The sequence below is a fragment of the Salmo trutta genome, chromosome 16, assembly GCF_901001165.1.
Source record: "Salmo trutta chromosome 16, fSalTru1.1, whole genome shotgun sequence".
NCBI lineage: Eukaryota > Metazoa > Chordata > Actinopteri > Salmoniformes > Salmonidae > Salmo > Salmo trutta.
In genome coordinates this window covers 5,735,521-5,759,431 of record NC_042972.1, presented here as the reverse complement: position 1 = coordinate 5,759,431, position 23,911 = coordinate 5,735,521, and the positions used below count along the sequence as shown (strand labels likewise).

General features: G+C 44.6%; 1 protein-coding gene across 2 annotated transcripts in view; it reads right to left on the bottom strand.

Moving 5' to 3' along the window:
• Positions 1–4,958: 4,958 nt before the first annotated feature.
• Positions 4,959–23,911, bottom strand: part of rnf123 (ring finger protein 123) — a 257,414-nt gene continuing 238,461 nt past the window's right edge. For both annotated transcript variants that reach the window (XM_029692856.1, XM_029692857.1), the window contains exons 37-38: positions 6,436–6,521; positions 4,959–5,400 (exon numbers count right to left, since the gene is read on the bottom strand). In XM_029692856.1, the coding sequence (XP_029548716.1) occupies positions 5,301–5,400; positions 6,436–6,521 (186 nt within the window). In that variant the 3' untranslated portion in view covers positions 4,959–5,300. The remainder of the gene's footprint in view (positions 5,401–6,435; positions 6,522–23,911) is intronic.

Genomic DNA, 23,911 nt, shown 5'->3' with positions numbered 1-23,911 from the left:
GCACAGCCAGAAGAGGACTGGCCACCCTTCATAGCCTGGTTCCTCTCTAGGTTTCTTCCTAGGTTCTGGCATTTTTCTGGATTTTTTCTAGCCACCGTGCTTCTACACAAACATTGCTTGCTGTTTTAGGCTGGGTTTTAGTACAGCACTTTGTGACATTAACTGATGTAAGAAGGGCTTTATAAATACATTTGATGATTGATTGATATTAAAGCTATCATCATGTATTATACCTGTATCATGCATCTTAACTGTATCATCATGTATTAAACCTGTATCATGTTAGCATAACTGTATCATGTATTATAACTGTATCATAAGTGTATCATCATATATTATAACTAGCATGTATTATACCTGTATCATCATGTATTAATTGTATCATGTATTTGACCTGTATCATCATGTATTATACCTGTATTATGTATCATAACTGTATCATGTATTAAAACTATCATTGTGTATTATAACTAGCATCATGTTTTATACCTGAATCATGTATTGTAACAATCATGTATTACACCTGTTATGTATCTTAAGTGCATCATATCTATCTATCTGTTATAACTATCATGTATCAGAACTGTATCATGTTTTATAACTATCATGTATTATACCTGTATCATAACTCATGTGTTATAACTATCATGTATCATGTGTCATAACTCATGTATTATAACAGCAGGCTGTAGGTTAGGTGTTACTGAAGTTGCAAAAGGGGATGTCGCCTCATCCAGGCTCCAGAGTCCAGAATAGACCAGAGAAGTAGACAGACCAAATTAAACCCCAATACAGGGCATTGAAATGATCAGCACTGAAACACTCATACTTAGTTTAATCTTCATGTTTATGGATTCAAGAACAATAATGTTGCAGAAATGCATGAAGAGTAATGTACCCACAATGCACAGTAATCAGACATAGGTGCTCAAACGTGTGTTACGGAACTTTCCTCCTTCTCCTCTCACGTCTGAGTTGTTTCCCCGAGTTCAGTAGAGTCCTCCATGGATACAGAGCTAGAGGAGAGGATAGACAGAGGAGTAGAGAACTCGCTAATGTCTGAAGGCAGAATATTTCTCCAGCAGATAATCCAGTATGTGTACAGTCCTCCATGGATACAGAGCTAGAGGAGAGGATAGACAGAGGTGTAGAGAACTCGCTAATGTCTGAAGGCAGAATATTTCTCCAGCAGATAATCCAGTATGTGTGTGTATATATACTGATCCCTTTATATTCCAGCTCAGACCAGAGTCTTCAGAAGTATTCGTACCACTGTGATTTATTCCACATTTGGTTGTGTTGCAGTTTAAATTCAAAACGGATTAAATAGATCATTTTTCCTCACCCATCTACACACAATTACCACATAATTACCACCTTCCGGGAGACACCTGAAACACCACCTCTTTAAGGAATACCTGGGATAGGATAAAGTAATCCTTCTAACCCCCCCCCCTTAAAAGATTTAGATGCACTATTGTAAAGTGGTTGTTCCACTGGATATCATAAGGTGAATGCACCAATTTGTAAGTCGCTCTGGATAAGAGCGTCTGCTAAATTACTTAAATGTAATGTAAATGTAAATAATGACAAAATGAAAACATGTTTAGCCATTTTTGCAAATGTATTGAAAATGAAATACAGAAATGTCCAAAAAGACTCATAGCTGTAATCACCGCTAAGAAGCTGCTACAAAGTATTGAGTCAGGTGTGAATACTAACTTAAATGAGATAAATCAATGTTTTGCACATCTGGATTGTACAATATTTGCCCATTATTCAAGCTCTGTCAAGTTGATTGTTGATCATTGCTAGACAGCCATTTTCAAGTCTTGCCATAGATTTAAGCCAATTTAAGTCAAAGGTCACGTAGGAACACGCAATGTTTGTCTTTGAAAGTTAACTCCAGTGTATATTTGTCCTTTCTGCAGTCAGCATGCCAATTGCACGCTCCCTCAACTTCAGACATCTGTGGCATTGTGTCGTGACAAAACTGCATATTTTAGAGTGGGTTTTTATTGTCCCCAGCACAAGGTGCACCTTTGTAATGAATGACCATGCTGTTTAATCAGCTTCTTGATATATCTGTCAGGTGGATGGATTATCTTGGCAAAGGGGCGGCAAGTAGCCTAGTGGTTAGCGCGTTGGACTAGTAACCAAAAGGTTACAAGATCGAATCCCCGAGCTGACAAGGTAAAAATCTGTTGTTCTGCCCCTGAACAAGGCAGTTAACCCACTGTTCCTAGGCCGTCATTGAAAATAAGAATTTATTCTTAACTGACTTGCCAAGTTAAAAAAATTAAAAAGGAGAAATGCTCACTAACAGGGATAAAAAAACAAACAACTTTTGTGGACAAAAAAAAAAGCTTTTTGTGTGAATGGATTAATTTCTGTAATCTTTTATTTCAACTCATGGAACCAGCACTTTACATGTTGCGTTTATATTTTTGTTCAGTGTAAATAAAAATGAGCAAAACAGGTCAGAAAACTAACTAAAAATAAAAATTTAAAAAAAGGATTCAAAAAAAAATTCTATCTTTGGCTCTCATACATCACCCCCCCGACCCCCCCCCTCTCCTTTCTACCACAAAAAAAACACAGTAGTCAACGGCTTTAGGATAAATAATTTACTGCTGTTACACCATCAATATATGTTCACACTCAGTCACCAGGGAGAAGTAAAAAGCAATACCCCTCCCCCTCTCCTTCCACTTCCTGAAATACACACCAAAAAAAAAAAAAAACAGTCCATATTTAATATTGCTTAAACAACCTAAAAATCCCTTGGCTAGCACAGCAGTATAGCCTAAACCTGGGCACCTCTTACACACTAAGACACACCACACACACACACACACACACACAATAACACACACCAATATGATAACTAATCAATATGTTAATATGGAAACGTGTCCCAAGTGTATAGTGTCATGCAGACCTTATATCCACCTTATATCCACTTAGACCCTATCGGATCACATATAGATTCCTGTAGGCCTAACATTAACATCCCAGACCTTAGTCCTTTCTATGGACATTCCATATATTTGGTGGAATGGCAAGGCAATGATGTGTAGACTTGTCTCCACGTCATACTGTGTTGGAGCCAACGTTACGTCATTTACGCTTGCAGTCCAATTCTTATCTTTTACCCAATAATTGGCAAAATATGAATTAGGTGGCAAAAGATCAGAACTGGGCTGCCTGTGTAAACGTAGCCAGAGGACTTCTGAAAGACACCCGTCAGAGAGAAGAATGTTCAGGTGTCCACAATGGATCATGGCGGACAGAACACACAGGTGAGATAGAACACACACACACACACACACCTCAGGTGAGACAGAACACACACACACCTCAGGTGAGACAGAACACACACACACACACACACACACCTCAGGTGAGACAGAACACACACACACACCTCAGGTGAGACAGAACACACACACACACACACCTCAGGTGAACACACACACCTCAGGTGAGACAGAACACACATACACACACACACACACACACACACACACACACACACACACACACACACACACACGCGCACCTCAGGTGAGACAGAACACACACACACCTCAGGTGAGACAGAACACACACACATACCACAGGTGAGACAGAGCACACACACACCCACATCTCAGGTGAGACAGAACAAACACACACACACACCTCAGGTGAGACAGAACACACACAGTCCGCTTCCCAAATGGCTCATAGGTCTCTGTTCAAAAGTAGTGCACTATAAAGGGAGTAAGGTGCAATTTGGGATGCAAGCATATATATAACTCATACCTAAAGGTACTGTACTACCGTATCCAGGCAGGGACAAGGTTACAATGTGATTGGATGTTGTGTTTTGATGAAGAGGAAGTGGCGAGAGAGAGAGAGAGAGAGACACGGAAAGAGAGACACTGTCTTCTGTCCTGTCCAAACTAACACCTCACCTGTATCAGAGGTTGCCCATCAATCCTACAGCTGTCTTTTCTAATATGGATGTCAACTGTGTTATAAGATATTTATATTTTATTGGCTGATAAAGTCCTGTAATGAGATAACAAGCAAACTGCAGGAACAGAAAACCACTTGGATTTGGATATCTGAGTGGATCGAGAGGCAAAAGTTTAAGCCTTTTGAGGAGAACCAGAAAGTGAAGAATCACTATATCATTTTTGTTATCTGTAACAGGTGAAGGGAGGAGAGAGGGGGGAGAGACATGGGAGAGACATGGGAGAGACATGGGAGAGACATGGGAGTCATTTAACAGGTGAAGGGAGGAGAGAGGGGGAGAGACATGGGAGTCATTTAACAGGTGAAGGGAGGAGAGAGGGAGGAGAGAGGGGGGAGAGACATGGGAGTCATTTAACAGGTGAAGGGAGGAGAGAGGGGGAGAGACATGGGAGTCATTTAACAGGTGAAGGGAGGAGAGAGGGAGGAGAGACATGGGAGTCATTTAACAGGTGAAGGGAGGAGAGAGGGGGAGAGACATGGGAGTCATTTAACAGGTGAAGGGAGGAGAGAGGGAGGAGAGAGGGAGGAGAGACATGGGAGTAATTTAACAGGTGAAGGGAGGAGAGAGGGAGGAGAGACATGGGAGTCATTTAACAGGTGAAGGGAGGAGAGAGGGGGGAGAGACATGGGAGTCATTTAACAGGTGAAGGGAGGAGAGAGGGGGGAGAGACATGGGAGTCATTTAACAGGTGAAGGGAGGAGAGAGGGGGGAGAGACATGGGAGTCATTTAACAGGTGAAGGGAGGAGAGAGGGGGGAGAGACATGGGAGTCATTTAACAGATGAAGGGAGGAGAGAGGGAGGAGAGACATGGGAGTCATTTAACAGGTGAAGGGAGGAGAGAGATGGGAGAGACATGGGAGTCATTTAACAGGTGAAGGGAGGAGAGAGGGAGGAGAGACATGGGAGTCATTTAACAGGTGAAGGGAGGAGAGAGGGGGAGAGACATGGGAGTCATCTGGGGAGCTGTCGGAGTAACAATGCTGGTGGAGTAAAAGTGACCGTTCCTGTCTGTTTTCTGGCTAGACCTTCTGGCCTGGTGATCAATATGGAGAGTTTCCCCAAGATGTCAGGGGGCAAAGTGAGTGAAAATTGTGCTTGATGAGGTGAGCGGTAGTGCGTGCGTGTGTGTGTGTGTGTGTACCTGTATGCTCTGTGTGAGAGAGTGCATCAGGGGTACTCTCAGCTGTGTGTTCACCGTGGTTTCTGTTGTCCGAGCCTAGCGTGTGTGTGTGTGTGTGTGTGTGTGTGCGCGTGTGTGCGTGCGTGTATGAGGGGTTAAGATGCAGAAGGCTTGCTGTAGTCCTCCACTCCAGTGATGGTGGCCTTGCAGAAGAAACAGTCCTTGTTGTTCATCAGGTGCTGATTTATACACGCTCTGGCGGGGGGGACAGACAGAGAGAGAGACGAAGGTTACAGCCATGCGTGGTGTGTGTGTGTGTGTGTGTGTGAGATAAATGATCTGTGGGGGACAGAGAGAGACTCATTCTTGGTACTTCTCAATCACACACATCTGGGGTGGCAGACGCTCAAGGACAGAATCCATATTTGTCTGTCGTCCGAATAGATGACAACATTTGGGATTAATCAACGCAAGGTGGCAGGAGTCCCATGGTGAAATATATTATGTACCAATTATGCAATAACTGATATCTGATGATATCTCAGCACTTTGAGATATCGGCTGACGTAAGAAGGGCGATATAAATACATTTGATTTGGTTTGATAAGCATGACTGTGTTCCTGCCAATCAGCCTTGGTAAATGCTCTCCCTTTCAGTACCCATTAATATTTAATACTGCAATGAATATATGTCATATCATTTCACATTTCTATACATAATGAATACATAATACACTATTAAAATAAACATTGTGTTAAAATATACACCAGTGCTAGAGGACTGAGCTCAGAACAACTAGTGTGTCAAATCGGTTTGACATAGATATAATATTTAATATATATAACATATATCTATGGCTGGGAATTTCGCTAGAAGGTTTATCAACATTTCCCAATTAAAACATTCATGCCATTACATTCTACATTCCATTACGTCCCGCAGTAAAGTGATAGCATGAGAGGCATTGAGATGAAGAGAAGTCTTTCACCACATGTTCATTATCTAAATGGATGATGATGTTAATGCCTTTAAGTAACAGAGCAGAGTGCTGTGTGTACGTAATGGATGGAGGGGGACGACATGAACGGTTGTTGTTGACATGATTTTGGGGATGATTATTTTTTTTTTTTTTAATTCATTCTATTCAAAAAAATATATTTAGACAAGTGGCCTAAGGCATTGAGAACAAATGATATTTTACAATAAAGTCCTAGTTGGTCAAAAGGTGAAAGATCAGACAAAAAGTGACAATATATTTTAAAAACACAAGGCTGATGATGGTAACTTACTTGCAGGACTTGTGAGAGCAGGGTTTGAAGACAGCAGAGATGGAGTGTGCATAGCAGATAGGACACAGGTCTTCCTCACTGGTGGGCTGGGGGGAGAGTGACCGTTAGATAGAGATAAAAGACTAACAGCCTACACATTTTGTACTGTAAGTGTACAGTACTAGGTCCTCTCTACTGGTGTCCCCCAGGGCTGGGTGGTAAGTCCGCTCTACTGGTGTCCCCCAGAGCTAGGTGCTAGGTCCTCTCTATAGGTGTCCCCCAGGGCTAGGTGCTAGGTCCTCTCTACTGGTGTCCCCCAGGGCTAGGTGCTCTACTGGTGGCCCCCAGAGCTAGGATCGCTCTACTGGTGTCCCCCAGGGCTAGGTACTAGGTCCACGCTCAACTGGTGTCCCCAAGGACTAGGTGCTAGGTCCTCTACTGGTGGCCCTCAGGGCTAGGTACTAGGTCCTCTACTGGTGGCCCTCAGGGCTAGGTGCTAGGTCCTCTACTGGTGGCCCTCAGGGCTAGGTGCTAGGTCCTCTACTGGTGGCCCTCAGGGCTAGGTGCTAGGTCCTCTACTGGTGGCCCTCAGGGCTAGGTGCTAGGTCCTCTATTGGTGGGCCTCAGGGCTAGGTGCTAGGTCCTCTACTGGTGTCCCCAAGGACTAGGTGTTAGGTCCTCTACTGGTGGCCCTCAGGGCTAAGTGCTAGGTCCTCTCTCAACTCTCTCCTTTCGGCAAATATGACCACGACTCCATTTTGCTCCTCCCTTCCTATAGGCAGAAACTCAAACAGGATGTAGCCTTGCTAAGGACTATTCCACACTGGTCTGACCAATCGGAATCCACGCTTCAAGATTGTTTTGATCACGTGGACTGGGATATGTTCCGGGTAGCCTCAGGGAATATCAACGTATACACTGATTCGGTGAGTGAGTTCATCAGGAAGTGTATAGGAGATGTTGTAGCCACTGTGACTATTAAAACCTACCCTAACCAAAAACCGTGGATACATGGCAGAATTCGCACAGAACTGAAAGGGTGAACCCCTGCATTTAACCATGGAAAGGTGACTGGGAATGTGGCCGGATACAAACAGTGTAGCTATTCCCTCCGTAAGGCAATCAAACAGGCAAAATGTCAGTACAGAGACAAAGTAGAGTCGCAATTCAATGGCTCAGACACACCTTTGCCCGCTTTGGGGATAATACAGTGCCCGCTACCAAGGAATGTGGTCTCTCCTTCTCCGTGGCCGACTTGAGTAAGACATTTAAATGTCTTAACCCTCGCAAGGCTGCCGGCCCAGACAGCATCCCTAGCCGCGTCCTCAGAGCATGCGCAAACCAGCTGGCTGGAGTGTTTACGGACATATTCAATCTCTCCCTATCCCAGTCTGCTGTCCCCACATGCTTCAAGATGTCCACCAAGAGTGTGCAAATCTGTCATCAAGGCAAAGGGTGGCTACTTTGACGTGTTTAACACTTTTTTGGTTACTACATGATTCCATATGTGTTATTTCATAGTTTTGATGTCTTCACTATTATTCTACAATGTAGAAAATAGTACAAATAAAGAAAAACCCTTGAATGAGTAGAAGTGTCCAAACTTTTGACTGGTACTGTATATCTAAATGACATGTTGAAACAACAGCATTGCTACAAACAGATACTTCCTAGCCAAAGGCAACAACTACTAAGAGCAATAAATCTACCACCAATGCATAACTAGGAATACCTAGGCTATAGAATGTTACAGCAGACTAATACATATAGAGGAAGGCTTGAGGTGATATTGGAATAAACATCCATATAATTACTATGGACCGTAATAAGCTGATTTATTTATGAGGGAGGATGGGGAGGGGAGAGGAGGGAAGAGGGAGGCCAGGGTAAAGAAACAAGCTAAGTTAGTTGTGTCCAGGACTTGAACTGGAATGGATAAGTCCTTATATTTAGATTCCATATTCATTATATTTTATAGCCGATAATGCTATAAGAGATACCAGACTCAAATAGACAAACATTTGAGGTGCCGTTACTCTGATCTAGTGAGGACTAGTCCAACTCAAGCATTGATAGTTTCCATAACGACACACCGTTCCTTATAAAAGTTAACCAGCTGCACCATCGAGAGCATCTTGACTGGCTGCATCACCGCCTGGTACGAGCTCCCTGCCATCCAGCACCTCAATATCAGATGGTGAGCACGGCCTAGTACATCACTGGGTGGTGAGCACGGCCTAGTACATCACTGGGTGGTGAGCACGGCCTACTACATCACTGGGGCCGAGCTCCCTGCCATCCATCACCTCAATATCAGGTGGTGTAGGAGGAAGGCTAAAAACAATACTCCAGCCACCCAAGACAGACTGTTCTCTCTGCTATCGCACGGCAAGCATTACCAGAGCACCAAGTCTGCTAACTGCTAAATAGCTAATCAAATGGCTACCTGGACATTGACTCTTTTACACTAACTCTCCTGCAGTGACTCCATGTACACACACTGGACTCTACAAACAAATACTTACACTGACAACCCAACAGGTCCTAACCTGTTCCAGAGCACTGAGGAGCTCAGACTGGGGCGAAGGTTCACCTTCCAACAGTACAACGACCCTAAGCACACAGCCAAGACAATGTAGGAGTGGCTTCGAGACAAATCTCAGAACGCCTTTGAGTGGCTCAGCCAGAGCCCGGACTTGAACCCGACCTGAAAATATCTGTGCAGCAACGCTCTCCATCCAACCTGACAGAGCTTGAGAGAATCTGCAGAGAAGAATGGGAGAAACTCCCTAAATACAGGTGTGCCAAGCTTGTAGCATCATACCCAAGAAGACTCAAGGCTGTAATCGCTGCCAAAAGTGCTTCAACAAAGTACTGAGTAAAGGGTCTGAATACTGATGTAAATGTAATATTTCAGTTGATTAATTTTAATTGCAAAAATGTCTACAAACCCTGCTTTTGCTTTGTCATTATGGGGTATTGTGACGTCATTATGTGGTATTGTGATGTCATTATGGGGTATTGTGATGTCATTATGGAGTATTGTGACGTCATTATGGGGTATTGTGATGTCATTATGGGGTATTGTGATGTCATTATGTGGTATTGTGATGTCATTATGTGGTATTGTGTGTAGATTGACGAGAAAAAACAACTAATCAATTTTACAGTAAGGCTGCAACCTAACAAAATGTGGGAAAAGTCAAGGGGTCTGAATACTTTCCGAAGGCACTGTAATACAAATCTAGAATGAGCTTGTCCTCCCCCCATCCAAATCTTAACCAGAAGCGGGGGGAAATAATAAACTAACCTAAGATCACATTTTGTTGTGTTACAGCCTGAATTTAAAATGGATTAAATATACATTTCATGTCACTGCTCTACACACAATACTCAATAATGTCAAAGTGGAATTATGTTTTTAGAAAGTTTCCCTAATTAATAAAAAATCTAAAGCTGAAATGTCTTGAGTCAATAAGTATTTAGGCAAACCTAAATGAGTGCAGGAGTAAAAATGTCACATAATAAGTTGTATGCACTAACTCCGTTTTGCAACAAAAGTGTAACAATTTTTTAAAAACGACCTCATCTCTGTACCCCACACAATTATCTATAAGGTCCCTCAGTCGAGTAACGAATTTCAAACACATATTCAACCAAAAAGACCAGGGAGGTTTCCAATGCATCGTAAAGGGCACCTAGTGTACAACCATTCTGCAAATTAGATATTCATTTTCAATACATTTGAAAACATTTCTAAAAACATGTTTTCACTTCGTCATTATGGGGTATTGTGATGTCATTATGGGGTATTGCTTTGTCATTATGGGGTATTGTGATGTCATTATGGGGTATTGTGATGTCATTATGGGGTATTGCTTTGTCATTATGGGGTATTGTGATGTCATTATGGGGTATTGCTTTGTCATTATGGGGTATTGTGATGTCATTATGGGGTATTGTGATGTCATTATGGGGTATTGTGATGTCATTATGGGGTATTGTGATGTCATTATGGGGTATTGTGATGTCATTATGGGGTATTGTGTATATCAATTTTGAATTCAGGCTGTAACACAACACAATGTGGAATAAGTCAAGGGGTATGAATACTTTCTGAAGGCACTGTACATTCTACGGGAGATATTCTTCCCAACGCCTTACACTTGACTTGCTGTGCATGATTAAATAGATTTTTCTTAAAGCCCATAGCTACCACTTCCCTTTGCACAAATGTATCACATCTTTCTGAAGACACATTTCAGTTGAATGCATTCAGTTGTACAACTGACTAGGTATCCCCCTTTCCCTTTCTTAGAAATGATAATTCTCCTCTGGTAATGTTGGGTATGACTGGAGAGGAGTGTACTGAAGGAGGTGGGGCAGGCAAAGATTACTACATCACACAGAACAGGAACATTCACAGAGTACAGTAGAATAACATTCACAGAGTACAGTAACATATTCACACAGTAGAAAAACATTCACAGAGAACAGTAACATTCACAGAGTACAGTAGAATAACATTCACAGAGTACAGTAACATATTCACACAGTACAAAAACATTCACAGAGAACAGTAACATTCACAGAGTACAGTAACATATTCACACAGTACAGTAGAATAACATTCACAGAGTACAGTAGAATAACATTCACAGAGTACAGTAGAATAACATTCACAGAGTACAGTAACATATTCACACAGTACAGTAACATTCATTCACCTTGAAGGTTTCATCTTGTAGGCAGGGTGCTTTGAACAGACTCAGCGTTTGAGAATGTAAATGTTATTGAGAAACCCCCTGTGTGGAGTTCAGAGGTTTCCTCCATCCCCTATCATTCTTTATACTGAACACTTCTCTCTCCTCCTTTAATAAACCACCTCGAGAGCACAGCAGATTAGAACACGTAGTGTCTTCTAAATGGAATGGAGAGTTCCGTGCTGCGGAGGCAGAGATATGATTCAGAGGGCTTAGTGGGGAAGAGATGTGTGTGTTTATGGGTAGCTTAACAGAAAACCTCCCATCCATTTTGTTGGGGAGTGGCTCTACGCGATATATATTCCTCCCTCCTCTCCTCTCCAGTCAAGAGGATATGTCCCAAAATGGCACCCTATTTCCCTATCTAGTGTGCTAAATCGTCCCATAGGGCTATGGAGAAATTAGTGCACTATATAGGGTGAGATTTGGGATGGAAGTCAGAATGTGCTGATCAGACAACGCAGTCGTGCTTTACAGAAAGATATCACAGCAGCAGTAGAAGCAGTGCTTTCCAGGCTGACTGCCTGCCTGCCTGTGTGTGTGTGGTCTCGGGTCAACGATAACGCTAAATGTTAACGATTACAACTGGGCCACAGGGACTATTGTACAGTCTGCTTGGATGAGCACAGAGACCCCCTTTCTCTCCTCGATTAAGGCTCTTCAATGGGCACGCCTTCCTTCAGTAACTAGCTCATCCAAGGGAGGGAAGTGGGAGCTGAAACAGGTTAGCTCCAACAGATACAGTAAGAGGGGGAGGTGAAACAGGTTAGCTCCAACAGATATAGTAAGAGAGGGAAGTGAAACAGGTTAGCTCCAACAGATACAGTAAGAGGGGGAGGTGAAACAGGTTAGCTCCAACAGATATAGTAAGAGAGGGAAGTGAAACAGGTTAGCTCCAACAGATACAGTAAGAGGGGGAGGTGAAACAGGTTAGCTCCAACAGATATAGTAAGAGGGGGAGGTGAAACAGGTTAGCTCCAACAGATATAGTAAGAGAGGGAAGTGAAACAGGTTAGCTCCAACAGATACAGTAAGAGGGGGAGGTGAAACAGGTTAGCTCCAACAGATATAGTAAGAGAGGGAAGTGAAACAGGTTAGCTCCAACAGATATAGTAAGAAGGGGAGCTGAAACAGGTTAGCTCCAACAGATATAGTAAGAGAGGGAAGTGAAACAGGTTAGCTCCAACAGATACAGTAAGAGGGGGAGGTGAAACAGGTTAGCTCCAACAGATATAGTAAGATAGGGAAGTGAAACAGGTTAGCTCCAACAGATATAGTAAGAAGGGGAGCTGAAACAGGTTAGCTCCAACAGATATAGTAAGAGGGGGAGGTGAAACAGGTTAGCTCCAACAGATATAGTAAGAGGGGGAGCTGAAACAGGTTAGCTCCAACAGATATAGTAACAGGGGGAGGTGAAACAGGTTAGCTCCAACAGATATAGTAACAGGGGGAGGTGAAACAGGTTAGCTCCAACAGATATAGTAAGAGAGGGAAGTGAAACAGGTTAGCTCCAACAGATATAGTAAGAAGGGGAGCTGAAACAGGTTAGCTCCAACAGATATAGTAAGAGGGGGAGGTGAAACAGGTTAGCTCCAACAGATATAGTAAGAGGGGGAACTGAAACAGGTTAGCTCCAACAGATACAGTAAGAGGGGGAGCTGAAACAGGTTAGCTCCAACAGATATAGTAAGAGCTCCATTGTTGTCTAGTTGTAAGGGAAGTGAACCCACAGTGGTAATTCTGCTTCCTGTCTCCAATAGACAAGGCAATAGAAGTACTAGTACCTTCAACAAGTTGCACTCACAAAGAGAGATTGAAGCAGGAGCAGGTCTATTTAAGTTGACTGCCTGTGTGTATGGTGTCCCGGTCCGTGTCAAGGATAACGTTAAATCTTAAAGTTTACAACACCGGGCCATCGGGAGTCAATTAAGCCTGTTTCAATAGGCTTACCTTCCTTTAGTAATTATCTCATCGAAGGGGAGGGAGGGGAAATTCAATCACACCATTTTGACGAGCACTTAAATGGGTAACTAGTATGGGAACTAATGCAGGTGAACTTAAAACTCTGAAATCCTGATTGCACAGTTGTCTCAGAAACTTCCTATCTGAACTGTACTTAAGAGTGTTACTTCTACTCTCTGTAAGTACCATTGTTGTATCACTCTAAAGGAAGTGAACTGAAAGTGGATATTTAATATGTCAATGCTACTGCCGATGGGACGCAGTCAATGTGTTGATCAGAGACATCGCAGCAGTGCTTCTCAGGCTGACTGCATCTGTATGTGATGTCCAGGTCTGGGTCAAGGGTCAAATCAAAATTGTATTGTTCGCGTACATATATTCTGCAGAATGCTTGTGTTTGTAGCTGTAACAGTGCAGTATACCTAACAATACACAATACAGACAAATCAAAAACATTTAAATAACGTAATTAAGAAATATCAGAATGAGCAATGTCAGGAGTACGTATTCAGACTCTTTGACAATTTTCCACATTTTGTTATGTTTCAGCCTTATTCTAAAATGGATTGAGTTGTTTTTTCCCCCTCATCAATCTACACACATTACCCCATAATGACATCACAATACCCCATAATGACATCACAATACCCCATAATGACATCACATTACCCCATAATGACATCACAATACCCCAAAATGACATCACAATACCCCATAATGACATCACAATACCCCATAATGACATCACAATACCCCATAATGACATCACAATACCCCATAATGACATCACAATACCCCATAATGACATCACATTACCCCATAATGACATCACAATACCCCATAATGACATCACATTACCCCATAATGACATCACATTACCCCATAATGACATCACAATACCCCATAATGACATCACAATACCCCATAATGACAAAGCAAAAACGTGTTTTTAGAAATGTTTGCAAATGTATTAAAAATAAAAAACAAATATCACATTTACATCAGTATTCAGACCCTTTACTCAGTACTTTGTTGAAGCACCTTCGCCAGCGATTACAGCCTTGAGTCTTCTTGGATATGACGCTACAAGCTTGGCACACCTGTATTTGGGGAGTTTCTCCCATTCTTCTCTGTCAGGTTGGATGGGGAGTGTTGATGCAAAGCTATTTTCAGGTCTCTCCAGAGATGTTCGATCGGGATCAAGTCAGGGCTCTGGCTGGGCAACAAGGACATTCAGAGACTTGTCCCGAAGCCACTCCTGTGTTGTCTTGGCTGTGTGCATAGGGTGTTGTCCTGAGCAAGTTTCCATCAAGGATCTCTCTGTACTTTGCTCTGTTAATCCTTCCCTCGATCCTGACTAGTCTCACAATCCCTGACACTGAAAAACATCCCCACAGCATGATGCTGCCACCACCATGCTTCACCGTAGGGATGGTGCCAGGTTTCCTCCAGACGTGACGCTTGGCATTCAGGCCAAGTTCACATTATTAAAGTTAAGTGTTCAATGACTGTGTAAAATTAATACAAAATGAAATGCAACATGCAACAATTTCAAAGATTTTACTTAGTTACAGTTCATATAAGGAAATCAGTCCATTTAAATGAATTCATTCGGCCCTAATCTATGGATTTCACCTGACTGGGAATACAGATGTGCATCTGTTGGTCACAGATACCATAACAAATAGGTAGGGGCGTGGATCAGAAAACCAGTCAGTATCTGGTGTGACCACCATTTGCCTCATGCAGCGCAACACATCTCCTTCACATATAGTTGATCAGGCTGTTGATTGTGGCCTGTGGAATGTTGTCCCACTCCTCTTCATTGGCTGTGCGAACTGGAACATGCTGTCGTACACATCGATCCAGAGCATCCCAAACATGCTCAAAGGGTGACAGGTCTGGTGAGTGTGCAGGCCATGGAAGAACTGGGACATGTTCAGCTTCCAGGAATTGTGTACAGATCCTTGTGACATGGGGCTGTGCATTATCATGCTGAAACATGAGGTGTTTGCGGTGGATGAATGGCACGGCAATGGGACTCAGGATCTCATCACGGAATCTCTGTGCATTCAAATTGCCATCAATAAACTGCAATTGTGTTTGTTGTCCGTAGCTTATGCCTGTCCCATACCATAACCCCACCTCCACCATGGGGCACTCTGTTCACAACGTTGACATCAGCAAACCGCTTGTCCACACGACGCCATACAAGTGGTCTGTGGTTGTGAGGCCGGATGGGCGTACTGCCAAATTCTCTAAAACGACGTTCGAGGCAGCTTATGGTAGAGAAATGAACATTCCATTTTCTGGCAACAGCTCTGGTAGACATTTATGCAGTCAGCATTGCACGCTCCTTCAAAACTTGAGTCACCTGTGGCATTGTGTTGACAAAACTAAGCATTTTAGAGTGGCTTTTTAATGTCCCCAGCACAAGGTGCACCTGTGTAATTATCATGCTGTTCTATCAGCTTCTTGATATGCCACACCTGTCAGGTGGCTGGATTATCTTGACCTCAAACAAATTTGTGGCCAAAATATGAGAGTAATAAGCTTTTTGTGTGTATGGAACATTTCTGGGATATTTTATTTCAGCTCATGAGACATGGGACCAACACTTTACATGTTGTGTTCATATTTCTGTTCAGCGTACATAGGGCAGCAGTCTCTAAGGTGCAGGGTACAGTACGGTTAATGATTACAGCACTGGGCCACCGGGACTCAACTAAGCCTGGATGAACGGGCACACCTTCACCAATTAGCTCATCAAAAGGAGGGAAGAAATTGAAGGGATGTGAGAGGAAATGTCTACTGATGAGCAGGCCACACCATGGGACCAGACTAGCAGGCCACACCATGGGACCAGACTAGCAGACCACACCATGGGACCAGACCACACCATGGGACTAGACTAGCAGACCACACCATGGGACTAGACGAGCAGACCACACCATGGGACTAGACCACACCATGGGACCAGACTAGCAGGCCACACCATGGGACCAGACTAGCAGACCACACCATGGGACCAGACTAGCAGACCACACCATGGGACCAGACCACACCATGGGACTAGACTAGCAGACCACACCATGGGACCAGACCACACCATGGGACTAGACGAGCAGACCACACCATGGGACTAGACCACACCATGGGACCAGACTAGCAGACCACACCATGGGACCAGACTAGCAGACCACACCATGGGACTAGACTAGCAGACCACACCATGGGACCAGACTAGCAGACCACACCATGGGATTAGATGGGCAGACCACACCATGGGACCAGACTAGCAGACCACACCATGGGACTAGACTAGCAGACCACACCATGGGACCAGACTAGCAGACCACACCATGGGACCAGACTAGCAGACCACACCATGGGACTAGACTAGCAGACCACACCATGGGACTAGACAAGCAGACCACACCATGGGACTAGATGGGCAGACCACACCATGGGACTAGACGAGCAGACCACACCATGGGACCAGACTAGCAGACCACACCATGGGACCAGACTAGCAGACCACACCATGGGACTAGATGAGCAGACCACACCATGGGACCAGACTAGCAGACCACACCATGGGACTAGACTAGCAGACCACACCATGGGACCAGACTAGCAGACCACACCATGGGACTAAACTATTTGACATTAACAGTTGACATTCGTGAGTTTTATTGATAAAAGTCAACAACAACAAAAAACAAGGGCAGCCAAAGTAAAAATTGTATCCTTCTAACAACTGATGTAGCTTGTGAGCCCTATCAAAAGTAGAGCACTAAATAAGGAATAGGGTGCCAATTGGGATGTACACACAGGAAGACATAACATATTGTTACAGCACCTAAAAACCTACTTCACACAATGGAAATACTGTATATTAGATTACAATTAAAATTGCATGACTGTTGGTGCTTGGATTTAACCTACATGTGTCCAAAATGGCACACTATTCCCTATAGGCCCATAGGGCTTTGTCCAAAAGTAGTGCACTATGTAAGGAATAGAGTGCAATTTGGGACGCACACAGTGTATATTGTACATGGGCTGAAGGAAACTTCTGGAAATTGGAGTCAGCATTTCTAGCTAGGTACAGAGTAATGAAGTGCAGTCCAATTCATGTTGATGAACTGTAATTGTAACTGCAACGACCGGAGCCCCGCAATAATAAAACAAGCTGAAAGTCACAACATGGCAGAGACTCTGTTTCTCTCCCCTCCCCCTCTCTCTCTCTATCCCTCTCAGCCAGCCCCTGGGGCGGGTCTGAGAGAAGGAGAGAAAGAGAGATAGAAAGGAGAGCGAGAGATGGAGGGAGCGAGAGAGAGAGGGTTGGGGGAGAGAGAAAGAAAGAAAGAAAGAAAGAAAGAAAGAGAGAGAGAGAAGCAAGGACCTCGACATGACAGCCACACATATTGCCCAAGTTGTGAGCAGAACTAACTTCTACAGCCAACCCATCCATCGACCTACGAGACAGTTACTAGATGCTCAAACCTAATGGTCATCTGCCATAGGCCTAAAGAACAGGAACCCAGACTTCACCAAGGAAATCAGAAAGACATTGTCATCCTACAACAAACATGGTAGTGAGGAGACGGACCCACTGGTTGCCCTCTAGGTTACAAAGAGCTGGTAGTCCCATCTACCAAACTACCAGGTGTGAAACAGGGAAGAGACTCAGAGGGTATGTTAATTTGGTACAGATCCGACCTAACTCACTCTATTAAATTAATCAAAACAGGAACATTTCACATATGGTTAGAAATTAATAGGGACATAATCTCAACAGAGAAAAATGTCCTCCTGTGACTTCCTATATCCCCATAATAGAATCCCCATACTTTAACAATGACAGCTTCTCAATCCTGGAGGGGGAGATCAACCACTTCCAGGCCCGGGGACATGTACTTGTCTGTGGCGACCTAAATGCCACAACTGGATAATAACCTGACACTCTCAGCACATTCTATCCCCTTGAACACAATCCTAGACATACAGTGCCTTCACGAAGTATTCACATCCTTGGACTTTTCCCACATTTTATTGTATTTACAGCCTAAACTTGGAATTATATTTTTAGGAAATTTGTATAAATTAATTTAAAAAAATGAAAAGATGAAATGTCTTGAGTCAATAATTATTCAACCCCTTTTGTTATGGCCAGCCTAAATACGTTCAGTAGAGCTCAGAACAGAACTGATTGGTTCTCTACTGGACACCCTCAAACCCCATAATAACCCCATAATAACTCCATAATAACTCCATAATAACCCCATAATAACCCCACAATAACCCCATAATAACCCATAATAACCCATAATAACCCCACAATAACCCATAATAACCCATAATAACCCCATAATAACACATAATAACCCCATAATAACCCCATAATAACCCCACAATAACCCATAATAACCCCACAATAACCCACAATAACCCATAATAACCCCATAATAACACATAATAACCCCATAATAACCCCATAATAACCCCACAATAACCCATAATAACCCATAATAACCCCATAATAACACATAATAACCCCATAATAACCCCATAATAACCCCACAATAACCCATAATAACCCCACAATAACCCACAATAACCCCATAATGACCCCATAATAACCCCATAATAACCCCATAATAACCCATAATAACCCCATAATAACCCCATAATAACCCATAATAACCCCACAATAACCCCATAATAACCCACAATGACCCCATAATGACCCCATAATAACCCCATAATAACCCATAATAACCCCATAATAACCCATAATAACCCCATAATAACCCCATAATAACCCATAATAACCCCATAATAACCCCATAATAACCCCATAATATCTGGCCCGCTGCCCTCCCTAAATCATGGCAATGAACGTTTCAGCAGACGGTTAGGCCTCCATAACTGGCTACGAGACTAATACATGTGGTTAACATGTACTGTCAATCAAAGCTAGTTTTATAAGGAGGATGGGATCCACCCAAATCATTTGGGTTCCTGGATCCTTTCACAGCATTATAAGGCTCATGTTGAGACAATGACTTATCAATGACCCAAGCCCAGCTCAGTTAATCCCTACCATTGTGACACTGAGTGATCATACAGCTTCAGCAAATGTACATTATCCCAGGGGCGTTGGAAGACAATGTAAGTAACCTAAATCATGTCCCTCTAACTGCCCCTGAATGTCTCTGCTGATCCTACAGCTATTGTCTGCAGTAAACATGTGTCTATGAACCAGAGTTATACTGTCAGCACTGAGGCGGTGTGCCCTAGTAGGAAGTCCACAGTGTGCAGCTCACCCTGCACTAAACATCAATAACATAAGCATGTCTACTTCTGATACGCTTCCCAGTAAAGCAATGAAAACGATTAAGCATCCTAGAAAAGTACTAAAAACGGCCCATATTAAGATATGTAGTTTAAGAAACAAGGTTCATGAAATCAATAATTTTGCTAGTAACAGATAAAATGAATATTCTTACAATATCTGAAAATCACTTAGATAATACCTTTGATGATACAGTGGTAGTAATACATGGTTATAACATCTACAGAAAAGACAGAAATGCCAACCGCGGAGGTGTTGCTGTTTATATTCAGAACCACATTCCTGTAAAGATTAGAGAGGATCTCATGTTAAATACTGTTGAAGTAATATGGCTACAGGTTCATCTGCCTCACCTAAAGCCCCATTCTGGTGGGAAGCTGCTATAGACCACCAAGTGCTAACAGTCAGTATCTGGATAACATGTGTGAAATGTTTGATAATGTATGTGATATCAACAGAGAGGTATATTTTCTGGGTGACCTAAATATTGCCTGGCTTTCATCAAGCTGCCCACTCAAGAAAAAGCTTCAAACCTAGTCCCCTCAGCCAGTTGGTTCTGGAGCTCTGTTCACAGACCCCACAGAGCCGCAAGACAGCAACACAATTAGACCCAACTTCCTAACCTCCTGCCAAATGCATGACCATATTAGAGACACATATTTCCCCTCAGATCACACAGACCCACAAAGAATTTGAAAACAAATCAAACGTTGATAAACCCATATATCTGTTAGGCCAAATACCACAATGTGCAAACACAGCAGCAACATTTTTTACACATTTCTATGGCGACCTCTCCATAGCAAGGCTATGCTCAATGAGTCTGTACAGCTTTTCTTAATTTAGGGTCAGGTACTCTCGCTCCCACCATGCCAGATAGTGACAGGTAGCTGACCCCCCCACCCTCCTCCACCTCTCTGTAAAACCCACCATGCCAGATAGTAACAGGTAGCTGACCCCCCCACCCTCCTCCACCTCTCTGTAAAACCCACCATGCCAGATAGTGACAGATAGCTGACCCCCCCACCCTCTTCCACCTCTCTGTAAAACCCACCATGCCAGATAGTGACAGGTAGCTGACCCCCCCCACCTCTCTGTAAAACCCACCATGCCAGATAGGGACAGGTAGCCCCTCCTCCACCTCTCTGTAAAACCCACCATGCCAGATAGTGACAGGTAGCTGACCCCCCCACCCTCTTCCACCTCTCTGTAAAACCCACCATGCCAGATAGTGACAGGTAGCTGACCCCCCCCACCCTCCTCCACCTCTCTGTAAAACCCACCATGCCAGATAGGGACAGGTAGCCCCTCCTCCACCTCTCTGTAATACCCACCATGCCAGATAGTGACAGGTAGCCCCTCCTCCACCTCTCTGTAAAACCCACCATGCCAGATAGTAACAGGTAGCTGACCCCCCCTACCCTCCTCCACCTCTCTGTAAAACCTACCATGCCAGATAGTGACAGGTAGCTGACCCCCCCCACCCTCTTCCACCTCTCTGTAAAACCCACCATGCCAGATAGTGACAGGTAGCTGACCCCCCCACCTCTCTGTAAAACCCACCATGCCAGATAGGGACAGGTAGCCCCTCCTCCACCTCTCTGTAAAACCCACCATGCCAGATAGTGACAGGTAGCTGACCCCCCCACCCTCTTCCACCTCTCTGTAAAACCCACCATGCCAGATAGTGACAGGTAGCTGACCCCCCCACCCTCCTCCACCTCTCTGTAAAACCCACCATGCCAGATAGTGACAGGTAGCCCCTCCTCCACCTCTCTGTAATACCCACCATGCCAGACAGTGACAGGTAGCCCCTCCTCCACCTCTCTGTAAAACCTACCATGCCAGATAGTGACAGGTAGCTGACCCCCCACCCTCCTCCACCTCTCTGTAAAACCCACCATGCCAGATAGTGACAGGTAGCTGACCCCCCCCACCCTCCTCCACCTCTCTGTAAAACCCACCATGCCAGATAGTGACAGGTAGCTGACCCCCCTCCTCCACCTCTCTGTAAAACCCACCATGCCAGATAGTGACAGGTAGCCCCTCCTCCACCTCTCTGTAAAACCCACCATGCCAGATAGTGACTAACCATAGCTCCTAACCCTAACCTTAAACCTAATTCTAACCTTTAACCTAATTCTAACCTTAAACCCCCTAGAAATAGCATTTCCATGTCCCCAGCTGGTCTGCCTTTTTTGTTGAGTGCTCCACCTCCTTTCTGCCTTGAATTGTAACAAGGAAGGAAAGTCATCCATCTCTATGTACAGCCAACATGGCCGCCAGGGTTCAGGGTAGAGGTCTTCACGGATCCACCGGTACCTGGTCTAGGGCCAGGCTAGGTAATATAACAGTATATATGGTCTAGGACCAGGCTAGGTAATATAACAGTATATATGGTCTAGGACCAGGCTAGGTAATATAACAGTATATATGGTCTAGGACCAGGCTAGGTAATATAACAGTATATATGGTCTAGGACCAGGCTAGGTAATATAACAGTATATATGGTCTAGGACCAGGCTAGGTAATATAACAGTATATATGGTCTAGGACCAGGCTAGGTAATATAACAGTATATATGGTCTAGGGCCAGGCTAGGTAATATAACAGTATATATGGTCTAGGACCAGGCTAGGTAATATAACAGTATATATGGTCTAGGACCAGGCTAGGTAATATAACAGTATATATGGTCTAGGACCAGGCTAGGTAATATAACAGTATATATGGTCTAGGACCAGGCTAGGTAATATAACAGTATATATGGTCTAGGGCCAGGCTAGGTAATATAACAGTATATATGGTCTAGGACCAGGCTAGGTAATATAACAGTATATATGGTCTGAGGATGTCTGTCTGTTGTTCTCTGCATGGCTAAGAGAAAGGTCAGCCTCGGTAAAACAATTACTGGTATTAGACACCCCTTTACAGCATCCCCTTCTCTCACTCTCCATCTCTCTCAGCCTTCTCTCACATTTCCCCTCTTTCTGTTTCTCTCCCTCTCATCTCCCTCCGTCTCTGCCCCCTCTCTCTCTGCGCCATCTCTCTCTGCATCCTCTCTTTTTCCCCCTCCTCCTCCCTCCCTCCTCTTGTCTGCCCACACAGTAGTCCCCTCTCCAATTAATGAGAAATTATTAAGGCACAAAGCAGCGCTCCTGGTTACCTTGAAACCAAAAGCTGTTCTTAGCAAACATGGATCAACACATGGAGAGGAGTGTGGAAAGAAAGAGAGAAAGAGAAAGAGGGAGAATGTGGAGAGAGAGCGATGGGGAGAGAGAAGAAAATATATAGAATGGAAAGAGAACGAGAGACATGCAGAGAGAGGAAGGGTGAGAGGAATGAACCTAATGAATCTAACGTGGTGTTCAAAAACAATGATAAACGGAGAAGAGTGTTGGGAAAAAAATATGGAGAGCAGCGAGAGACGAGAGAGGAGTGAGAGGTGAGAGTAGGGAGAGGGCGGCACAGCGAGAGAGGAGCAAGAGAGCAGCGAGAGGGCGGCAACGAGAGGGCGGCAACGAGAGGGCAGCAACGAGAGGGCAGCAACGAGAGACCAGCGAGAGGGCGGCGAGTGGCAAGAGAGGAGCGTGAGAGGGGAGCGAGAGGGCAGCGAAAGAGCAGTGAGAGGCGAGAGAGGAGAGAGTGGCGAGAGACCAGCGAGAGACGAGAGACCAGCGAGAGGTGAGAGACCAGCGAGAGACCAGCGAGAGGTGAGAGGCGAGAGACCAGCGAGACCAGCGAGAGGTTAGAGACCGGCGAGAGACCGGCGAGAGACCAGCGAGAGACCAGCGAGAGGTGAGAGTGCGGCGAGAGACCAGCGAGAGGCGAGAGACCAGCGAGAGGTGAGACCAGCGAGAGACCAGCGAGAGACCAGCGAGAGGTGAGAGACCAGCGAGAGACCAGCGAGAGGTGAGACCAGCGAGAGACCAGCGAGAGACCAGCGAGAGGCGAGAGACCAGCGAGAGACCAGCGAGAGACCAGCGAGAGGCGAGAGACCAGCGAGAGACCAGCGAGAGACCAGCGAGAGGTGAGAGACCAGCGAGAGGTGAGAGACCAGCGAGAGGTGAGAGACCAGTGAGAGGTGAGAGACCAGCGAGAGACCAGCGAGAGGTGAGAGACCAGCGAGAGACCAGCGAGAGGTGAGAGACCAGCGAGAGGTGAGAGTGCAGCGAGAGGTGAGAGACCAGCGAGAGGTGAGAAGTGAGAGACCAGCGAGAGGCGAGAGACCAGCGAGAGACCAGCGAGAGACCAGCGAGAGACCAGCGAGAGACCAGCGAGAGGTTAGAGGCGAGAGACCAGCGAGAGGCGAGAGACCAGCGAGAGGCGAGAGACCAGCGAGAGGCGAGAGACCAGCGAGAGACCAGCGAGAGGTGAGAGACCAGCGAGAGACCAGCGAGAGGTGAGAGGC